Here is an 11,110-nt window from a genome sequence, read left to right on the forward strand (position 1 = left end):
CTGTGTATTTTATATAGTGATGCTGTAGTTTATGTAAAATATTCAAACATGAGGTGTATAGTTTTGAGAAGATGAGTAAGTTTGTTTTAAATAACATTAGTAACAAAGAATATTGCCAAGGATTTTGCATTGTAGTTTTATCAGGGTGAGAGAGTGATCATCAACCCACTTTGACCCTGGGAGATGTTGTTTAAAGTGGCAGTATCAAAGAGTTTACAGAAAATGGGTTTTGTTAGTTGTTTCAGGTGTGAAACAAGCATGCTATGTCATCTAGTGCTTCTTTTGTGAATGTATTTCACCTGTTTGCATGAGGTTTTTTCCTTCCTTGAAGGAAAATGCTGTATAACTATGATGTGTTAATTTTATTTATAATGTGAAAGTTTCTTTTTATCACAGATTTTAATAAAAACATAAATTTACTTACATAATTTACCTTTCATCTTACTTATCTGGATAACAAGCTTCTAGAGAGCATGGTCCATATCTGTTTGAACTCTTTTTAAAAAAAATTTAATGTGGCAGAATGCATATAACAAAATTTTCCATTTTACCATTTTAAACGTATAGTTCTGTGGCATGAATTACATTCACAATCTGGGGCAACCATTACCACAGTCTATTTCCAAAGCTTTTTGACCACCCCAAACAGAAACTCTGTGGCTGTTAGGCAGTGAACCCCCATTCCCTCTCTCCCCATCCTGATAGCCTCTGACCTGCTCGCTTCCACTCTGAGTTGGCCTCTGCGTGTAAGTGGGATCACACAGTGCTTGTCCTTTTCTGTCTGGCTTATTTCATTCGGCATCATTTTATATAGCTTGTAGCTTCTGAAGATGATTGCTTTAGTTTTAGCCCTTTATTTTTGTGTTTTGAAGAAATGGTAACATACGTTTGATCACTTTTATTAATACCATTGCAGTATACTCCAATGGTATCTTAAATAAGTTACTATAGGTCTATTAACCATGGCTGTATTTATGCCCTTTTTGAGCCTATTCATAGTTTTGTCTCATTTAATATATATATACACACACACATTTATTTTTATGTAATACTTGCTCTAGAGTATTACTTCCTTTTGTTTGTCTACAACTACACTATCCAGTATGGAAGCCACTGAGTCTTGTGGCTGTTGAGGACTTGTAATGTGGCTAGTGTGAACTGATAATGTGCTTTAAGTATAAAATATATATCAAGTTGCAGAGACTTAGTTTGAAAAAAAGAATGTAAAATATATCATTAATGATTTTCATATAGTTTACATGTTGAAATGTTTTGCATATGTAGGGTTAACTAAAATATATTTATTGAAATTAATTTTACTTGTATTTTTACTTCTTTTAATGTAGCTATTAAAAGTCCTAAAATTATATATGTGGCTTGTTGTATTTCTGCTGGGCAGCACTAGTCTCTGCTAGCTCATATGCTGGTCTTACATTGAGGATTTTGGGAAACATCCATATTTTGCATGCTTTTATAAACTATTACGGAGTCATTTATCTTAACTTGAGAGAAAAAAAGTTTCACTCTTGCCTCTAATGAAATTAGAAGATGTTCATCAGTAAGAAAGAGATGACAGATTCAGATTTTTAAGTTGCGGTTGGGGGGCAGGACGACGGGAAGAGACCGCCGAGCCCCTGCCCGAGAAGGGTGTGCCCTGGGGACTGGCCTGACGCAGAGGCAGCCCTCACACACACCCTTCACTTTCCAAAGTGTGTGTTGAAATTCAGAAGGATAGTGGTGTTAGGGAGCGTGCAGCCCACCTTTTCCGAGTGGGGTGGGGTTATGATTGTCGTGCACAGGTGTCAGCTGGGCCCTGGGGAGAGCGGCGGTGTGTTTGGTTGTCAGTCTTGGGGCCGGGAGCTCGGTCTTGTCGGGGACTTGGTGGCTCTTGAACCAGGGAGTAAGTGGTGGACGGGATGAAGGGAAGTGAACTGAGAAGGTACGGTCTCATGAAATCAGGATTCTGAAAAATTGTAACATTTTATCAAAGTGGAGTTAATGGTTTACTAGTATCTAGAAGAAAATTCAGGTTGGTCTCATATGGTTCATTATAAGTTCTGGATCACCACGACTGAGCTCTTTTCCCTAACTGGTATCAGAACTGTTTAGACGAATCTTCCTTCCTCTCTCGTCCTGCCCTGGCTTCACTCCCTAAGGGCTTGGTTTTTTCCTCTCCGTAAATCAAATTATATATATGTATTTTTTTCCTGCAAAGTCTTTTATTACACACAGGGAGAGGGGTGTTTAGTCTTTCTTGGCAGCTGCTTTCCTCATGGCAGCCAGGACGTTACTCAGCTCCTCTCTCTCCCTCTTGGCATGGATGTGTGTCCTCACCCTTTTCTTGATGAACTTGAGGGCCCGCTTATCCTTGGAGACCTTGAGCAGCTCCGTGGCGCGCTGCTCGTAGGGGGCGAAGCCACACACCTCGCGGATCATGTCCTGCACGAACTTGGTGTGCTTGGTGAGGTGCCCGCGGCGGCGACTGTGCCTCGGCTTGCTCACGTTCTTGGTCACCTTATGGCCCTTGTTGAGGCCCACCGCCATGGGGTAGCGCAGAGCCATGGTTGCTGCTTCACAGTGGCTGCCACGGTGGAAGGCCAAATTATATTTTTTATTAACTTGAATTACAAAATTGAAAAAATTGTTCCGGAAATAAAATGTTAGAAGCCAGGTCACATGATACCGTGTGTAGAAAGGCAGCACCTGTCAACTGGTATCAGAACTGTTTAGACGAATCTTCCTTCCTCTCTCGTCCTGCCCTGGCCTCACTCCCTAAGGGCTTGGTTTTTTCCTCTTTGTAAATCAAATTATATTTTTTATTAACTTGTGTTACAAAATTGAAAAAATTGTTCCGGAAATAAAATGTTAGAAGCCAGGTCACATGATACCGTGTGTAGAAAGGCAGCACCTGTCCATCAAGTAGTATACGTGCTTGTCTTGGGAGTTAGTGTTTCATTTTTTACCAGAGTGTGACTGGTGACTTCGCACATTTTAGGTTCTTTGGGCTGCCCGTTCCCAGGAATCAGATATGCTGTCAGGCGAAGGCGAGGGTTCCTGTTTCTTTCAGGTGTTTGTCTCTTCCCGTGCTTGGCTCACTGCTGTCCTTGTCAAGTCGCCCACCTGGCTGGCGGCAGGCCCAGGTGGGAGGTTCCCAAGGTGGAGATGTCACCGGTGTCCTCAGCCTGACCAGCCCCACGTGGGGACTAGCCGAGCAAATCGCTTGACTTGTCAGGAGGGCGTGTGCACCATGCACATCGTCTCATCTAGGCCTTAGCAGTGGCCTGGGTGGCTGTTAAGAAGCTTTTTTTCTCTGTGAAAGATTCTCAGGTATGTTTATAGGGAGTAGGTTGAACAACTAGATTTCGGTCAGATTTTCTGGATTTTTACATTAATTATATTGGAGTTTTTTTTCAGTTCTAGAAATGTTTAACCTGATGAGTGATCTGCACTCTAAAAAAGAAAACTAATGTACTTTAGTTGCTGCATGACAAACTGTCATTCAGAGTGACAGCTGAACCCAATTACTTCGAAAAATTATGCTGCCAAACTCTAGGATAAATGGAAGATGACCTGCTTAGAAAATGTGGAGTATGGACACTTCCAACAGAGGTTTCCCTTCCAGGGGACGAGGAGTTGGGGATTGGTGTGGTAATGCATTCTTTTTTTTTTTTTTTTTTTTTTAAAATGCAATTTTATTGAGATATATTTACATACCATACAATCATCCAAAGTGTACAATCAATTGTTCACAGTATCATCATATAGTTGTGCATTCATCATCACAATTTTTTGAACATTTTCTTTACTCCAAAAAAATTTTTTTGAAAAAGAATAAAAATAAAAGTAAAAAAGAACAACCAAAACATCCCATACTCCTTCCTCCACACCCCCTATTAATCATTTACTTTTTGTCTCCCTTTTTTCTACTCATCTGTCCATACACTGGATAAAGGGAGTGTGAGCCACAAGGTTTTCACAATCACACAGTCACACCATATAAGCTCTATAGTTAAACAATTGTCTTCAAGAATCAAGGATACTGGATTGCATTTCAACAGTTTCAGGTATTTCCTTCTAGCTATTCTAATACACTAAAAACTAAAAAGGAATATCTACATAATGCATAAGAATAACCTCCAGAAGGACTTCTCAACTCCATTTGAAATCTCCCAGCTACTGAAATTTTATTTTGTTTCATTTCTCTTCCCCTTCTGGTCCAGAAGGCTTTCTCAATCCTATCATGCCCTGTCCAGGCTCACCCCCCGGAGTCATGTCCCACGTTGCCAGGGAGATTTACACCCCTGGGAGTAGGCAGGGAGGGCAGTGAGTTTACCTGCAGTGTTGGCTTAGAGAGAGAGGCCACATCTGAGCAACGAAAGAGGTTCTCTAGGGGTGACTCTTAGGCACAATTATAAGTAGGCTTAGCCTCTCCTTTATAGTAACAAGCTTCATAAGGGCAAGCCCCAAGATAGAGGGCTTGACCTACTGCAATGGTTGGAGAATATCTGGAATTCCCCAGGTGGGGAGGAAAATTTATTTATTTTATCTCCTATGGCTGAAGACTCTTCAGTGTCCCACATAATACATATAATTTTGAATATGTTTAGCTAATTTAAAATTCATTATACTACCCCATCACCCTGTTGCCTCAACTTTGTCACCAGATTTTTTTCACAAACCTCAAATATGTTACAGTTAAAAACAAACAAACAAAAAGATGGAATGATTTCTTATGAGGTTATTGTTTGTTTTTAATTAATTAACAGTAGTTAACATTTTTTACATTGGTCATTTGCTGCTTGATCATTTTACATCCTTTGAATGTGACTGTATGATAATTAGAATTTAAACTCCTTAGGAAATTTGCTGTGTTCGAAAATCTTTAAAAATATTGCTTTCAAGAGAATTATGAGCAATTTTAATTTACTCTTCAAGTGAATAAAAAGGATAAACAAAAGAAATTATAAGTATAATAGTTTATGCTTATTGATATAAGTTTATTTTAATCTTCCTTTCCTAGCCAGCATATTATTATCAGTGGAGACACATTCAGAGCAGGTAATGTTTTGAAATTTGAAAATTGTTTTCTGTCATTTTTATTCTCAACTTTAAGGATTCATTAACTCTTTATGTCATAGGAGATTTTGACCAACTGAAACAGAATGCTACCAAAGCAAGAATTCCATTATATGGAAGGTGGGTTTCTGTTCTACTTAATGCTAATATGTTTCACCCTGTTTCTCCGACATTTATTTTATGCTATCAGGTCCCATTTTAATAAATAGTTGTAAGTTTAAATCCTTTCTGGAACAGAGCAGGGGTATAATTAATAAATTGTTACCTTTTTTTTTTTATCATAGTTTTATTGAGATATATTCACATACCACGCAGTCATACAAAACAAATCGTACTTTTGATTGTTTACAGTACCATTACATAGTTGTACATTCATCACCTAAATCAATCCCTGACACCTTCATTAGCACACACACAAAAATAACAAGAATAATAATTAGAGTGAAAAAGAGCAATTGAAGTAAAAAAGAACACTGGGTACCTTTGTCTGTTTGTTTCCTTCCCCTATTTTTCTACTCATCCATCCATAAACTAGACAAAGTGGAGTGTGGTCCTTATGGCTTTCCCAATCCCATTGTCACCCCCATAAGCTACATTTTTATACAACTGTCTTCGAGATTCATGGGTTCTGGATTGTAGTTTGATAGTTTCAGGTATCCACCACCAGCTACCCCAATTCTTTAGAACCTAAAAAGGGTTGTCTAAAGTGTGCGTAAGAGTGCCCTCCAGAGTGACCTCTCGGCTCGTTTTGGAATCTCTCTGCCACTGAAGCTTATTTCATTTCCTTTCACATCCCCCTTTTGGTCAAGAAGATGTTCTCCGTCCCACGATGCCGGGTCTACATTCCTCCCCGGGAGTCATATTCTACGTTGCCAGGGAGATTCACTCCCCTGGGTGTCTGATCCCACGTAGGGGGGAGGGCAGTGATTTCACCTTTCAAGTTGGCTTAGCCAGAGAGAGAGGGCCACATCTGAGCAACAAAGAGGCATTCAGGAGGAGACTCTTAGGCACAACCATAGGGAGGCCTAGCCTCTCCTTTGCAGCAACCGTCTTCCCAAAGGTAAAACTTATGGTAGAGGGCTCAACCCATCAAACCACCAGTCCGCTATGTCTGTGGTCATGTTAGCAACCATGGAGGTGGGGTAGGCGAATACCCCTGCATTCTCCACAGGCTCCTCAAGGGGGCACTACATATTTTTTTTTTCCTTGTTTTTCTTTCTTTCTTTTTTTTTTTTTTAACTTTCCCTTCTTTTTTAAATCAACTGTATGAAAAAAAAAGTTAAAAAGAAAACAAACATACAATAAAAGAACATTTCAGAGAGACCATAACAAGGGAGTAAGAAAAAGACAACTAACCTAAGATAACTGCTTAACTTCCAACATGTTCCTACTTTACCCCAAGAAAGTTACATAATATAGCAACATTTCTGTGAACTTGTTCCTACTATATCCATCAGAATTTAACAGACCATAGTCATTCCTGGGCATCCCCAGAACGTTAAATAGCTTATCTGTTCTTGGATTATTGTTCCCCCTTCCTTAATTGCTCTCTATTGCTAGTTCCCCTACATTCTACATTATAAACCATTTGTTTTACATTTTTCAAAGTTCACATTAGTGGTAGCATATAATATTTCTCTTTTTGTGCCTGGCTTATTTCGCTCAGCATTATGTCTTCAAGGTTCATCCATGTTGTCATATGTTTCACGAGATCGTTCCTTCTTACTGCCGCGTAGTATTCCATCGTGTGTATATACCACATTTTATTTATCCACTCATCTGTTGAAGGACATTTGGGTTGTTTCCATCTCTTGGCAATTGTGAATAATGCTGCTATGAACATTGGCGTGCAGATATCTGTTCGTGTCACTGCTTTCCGATCTTCCGGGTATACACCGAGAAGTGCAATCGCTGGATCGAATGGTAGCTCTATACCTAGTTTTCTAAGGAACTGCCAGACTGACTTCCAGAGTGGCTGAACCATTATACAGTCCCACCAACAATGAATAAGAGTTCCAATTTCTCCACATACCCTCCAGCATTTGTAGTTTCCTGTTTGTTTAATGGCAGCCATTCTAACCGGTGTTAGATGGTATCTCATTGTGGTCTTAATTTGCATCTCTCTAATAGCTAGTGAAGCTGAACATTTTTTCATGTGTTTCTTGGCCATTTGTATTTCCTCTTCAGAGAACTGTCTTTTCATATCTTTTGCCCATTTTATAATTGGGCTGTCTGTACTATTGTCATTGAGTTGTAGGATTTCTTTGTATATGCAAGATATCAGTCTTTTGTCAGATACATGGTTTCCAAAAATTTTTTCCCATTGAGTTGGCTGCCTCTTTACCTTTTTGAGAAATTCTTTTGAGGTGCAGAAACTTCTAAGCTTGAGGAGTTCCCATTTATCTATTTTCTCTTTTGTTGCTTGTGCTTTGGGTGTAAAGTCTAGGAAGTGGCCGCCTAATACAAGGTCTTGAAGATGTTTTCCTACATTATCTTCTAGGAGTTTTATGGTACTTTCTTTTATATTGAGATCTTTGGTCCATTTTGAGTTAATTTTTGTGTAGGGGGTGAGGTAGGGATCCTATTTCATTCTTTTGGATATGGATATCCAACTCTCCCAGCCCCATTTGTTGAAAAGACCATTATGGCTCAGTTCAGTGACTTTGGGGGCCTTATCAAAGATCAGTCGGCCATAGATCTGAGGGTCTATCTCTGAATTCTCAATTCGATTCCATTGATCTATATGTCTATCTTTGTGCCAGTACCATGCTGTTTTGGCAACTGTGGCTTTATAATAAGCTTCAAAGTCAGGGAGTGTAAGTCCTCCCACTTCGTTTTTCTTTTTTAGAGTGTCTTTAGCAATTCGAAGCATCTTCCCTTTCCAAATAAATTTGATAACTAGCTTTTCCAAGTCTGCAAAGTAGGTTGTTGGAATTTTGATTGGGATTGCATTGAATCTGTAGATGAGTTTGGGTAGAATTGACATCTTAATGACATTTAGCCTTCCTATCCATGAACATGGAATATTTTTCCATCTTTTAAGGTCCCCTTCTATTTCTTTTAGTAGAGCTATGTAGTTTTCTTTGTATAGGTCTTTTACATCTTTGGTTAAGTTTATTCCTAGGTACTTGATTTTTTTAGTTGCTATTGAAAATGGTATCTTTTTCTTGAGTGTCTCTTCAGTTTGTTCATTTCTAGCATATAGAAACATTACTGACTTATGTGCATTAATCTTGTATCCCGCTACTTTGCGAAATTTGTTTATTAGCTCTAGTAGCTGTATCGTTGATTTCTCAGGGTTTTCTAGATATAAGATCATATCATCTGCAAACAATGACAGTTTTATTTCTTCTTTTCCAATTTGGATGCCTTTTATTTCTTTGTCTTGCCGGATTGCCCTAGCTAGCACTTCCAGCACAATGTTGAATAACAGTGGTGACAGCAGGCATCCTTGTCTTGTTCTTGATCTTAGAGGGAAGGCTTTCAGTCTCTCACCATTGAGTACTATGCTGGCTGTGGGTTTTTCATATATGCTCTTTATCATGTTGAGGAAGTTTCCTTCAGTTCCTACCTTTTGAAGTGTTTTTATCAAAAATGGATGTTGGATTTTGTCAAATGCTTTTTCAGCATCTATTGAGATGATCAATTGATTTTTCCCTTTCGAGTTTTTAATGTGTTGTAATACATTGATTGATTTTCTTATGTTGAACCATCCTTGCATGCCTGGAATGAACCCCACTTGGTCATGGTGTATGATTTTTTTAATGTGTCTTTGGATTCGATTTGCAAGTATTTTGTTGAGGATTTTTACATCTATATTCATTAGGGAGATTGGCCGATAGTTTTCCTTTTTTGTAGCATCTTTGCCTGGTTTTGTTATTAGATTGATGTTAGCTTCATAAAATGAGTTAGGTAGTGTTCCCTTTTCTTCAATGTTTTGAAAGAGTTTGAGTAAAATTGGTGTCAGTTCTTTCTGGAAAGTTTGGTAGAATTCTCCTGTGAAGCCATCTGGCCCTGGGCATTTATTTGTGGGAAGATTTTTGATGACTGATTGATCTCTTTGCTTGTGATGGGTTGGTTGAGGTCTTCTATTTCTTCTCTGGTCCGTCTAGGTTGTTCATATGTTTCCAGGAAATTGTCCATTTCTTCTACATTGTCCAGTTTGTTGCCATACAGTTGTTCATAGTATCCTCTTATAATTTTTTTAATTTCTTCAAGATCTGCAGTTATGTCACCTTTTTCATTCATTATTTTGTTTATATGGGTCTTCTCTCTTTTTGATTTTGTCAGTCTAGCTAGGGGCTTGTCAATCTTGTCGATCTTCTCAAAGAACCAACTTTTGGTGATATTTATCCTCTCTATTGTTTTTTTGTTCTCTATGTCATTAATTTCTGCTTTAATCCTTGTTATTTCTTTTCTTCTACTTGGTTTAGGATTGGTTTGCTGTTCATTTTCTAGCTTCTTCAGTTGATCCATTAGTTCTTTAATTTTGGCTCTTTCTTCCTTTTTAATATATGCGTTTAGTGCTATAAATTTCCCCCTTAGCACTGCTTTTGCTGCATCCCATAGATTTTGGTATGTTGTGTTCTCATTTTCATTCGTCTCTGTATATTTAGCAATTTCTCTTGCTATTTCTTCTTTAACCCACTGATTGTTTAGGAGTGTGTTGTTTAACCTCCAGGTATTTGTGAATTTTCTAAGTCTCTGATGGTTATTGACTTCTAATTGTATTCCATTGTGGTCAGAGAATGTGCTTTGAATAATTTCAATCTTTTTAAATTTATTGAGGCTTGTTTTATGTCCCAGCATATGATCTATTCTGGAGAAAGTTCCGTGAGCACTAGAAAAGTATGTGTATCCTGGTGATTTGGGATGTAATGTCCTGTATATGTCTGTTAAATCTAATTCATTTATCAGATTGTTTAGGTTTTCAATTTCCATATTGGTCTTCTGTCTGGTTGATCTATCTATAGGAGAGAGTGATGTGTTGAAGTCTCCCACAATTATTGTGGAAACATGAATTGCTTCCTTTAGCTTTGCCAGTGTTTCTCTCATGTATTTTGTGGCACCTTGATTGGGTGCATAGACATTTACGATTGTTATTTCTTCTTGTTGAATTGCCCCTTTTATTAGTATGTAGTGGCCTTGTTTGTCTCTCAAAACATCCCTGCATTTGAAGTCTATTTTATCTGAGATTAATATTGCTACACCTGCTTTCTTTTGGCTGTAGCTTGCATGAAATATTTTTTTCCATCCTTTCACTTTCAGTTTCTTTGTGTCCCTGTGTCTAAGATGAGTCTCTTGTATGCAACATATTGATGGTTCATTTTTTTTGATCCATTCTGCGGATCTATATATTTTAATTGGGGAGTTTAATCCATTTACATTCAACATTATAACCGTGAAGGCATTTCTTGAATCGGCCATCTTATCCTTTGGTTTATGTTTGCCATATTTTTCCCTCTCTCTATTAATATCCTTTATTGTACCCATACCGAATCTCTTTAGTACTGAACCTTTCTCCAAGTCTCTCTGTCCTGTCTTTGTTTCTCTGTGTGTAGGGCTCCCTTTAGTATCTCCAGTAGGGCAGGTCTCTTGTTATTAAATTCTCTCAGCATTTGTTTGTCTGTGAAAAATTTAAGCTCTCCCTCAAATTTGAAGGAGAGGTTTGCTGGATAAAGTATTCTTGGCTGGAAATTTTTCTCACTGAGAATTTTAAATATATCGTGCCACTGCCTTCTCACCTCCATGGTGGCTGCTGAGTAGTCACTACTTAGTCTTATGCTGTTTCCTTTGTATGTGGTGAATTGCTTTTCTCTTGCTGCTTTCAGAACTTGCTCCTTCTCTTCTGTGTTTGATAGTGTGATCAGTATATGTCTCGGAGTGGGTTTATTTGGATTTATTCTATTTGGAGTTCACTGAGCATTTATGATTTGTGTATTTATGTTGTTTAGAAGATTTGGGAAGTTTTCCCCAACAATTTCTTTGAATACTCTTCCTAGACCTTTACCCTTTTCTTCCCCTTCTGGGACAC

At 38.3% G+C, this 11,110-nt stretch overlaps 1 protein-coding gene across 1 annotated transcript; it reads right to left on the reverse strand.

Moving 5' to 3' along the window:
* Window positions 1-2,223: 2,223 nt before the first annotated feature.
* On the reverse strand, window positions 2,224-2,578 carry LOC119507244 (60S ribosomal protein L36-like). Its single transcript, XM_037800384.1, has one exon. It carries the CDS (start codon window positions 2,560-2,562, stop codon window positions 2,245-2,247), a length of 318 nt encoding a protein of 105 aa, XP_037656312.1. The 5' UTR covers window positions 2,563-2,578; the 3' UTR covers window positions 2,224-2,244.
* Between the last annotated feature and the right edge of the window lie 8,532 nt (window positions 2,579-11,110).

This window comes from Choloepus didactylus, chromosome 12, assembly GCF_015220235.1.
Source record: "Choloepus didactylus isolate mChoDid1 chromosome 12, mChoDid1.pri, whole genome shotgun sequence".
Lineage (NCBI taxonomy): Eukaryota > Metazoa > Chordata > Mammalia > Pilosa > Megalonychidae > Choloepus > Choloepus didactylus.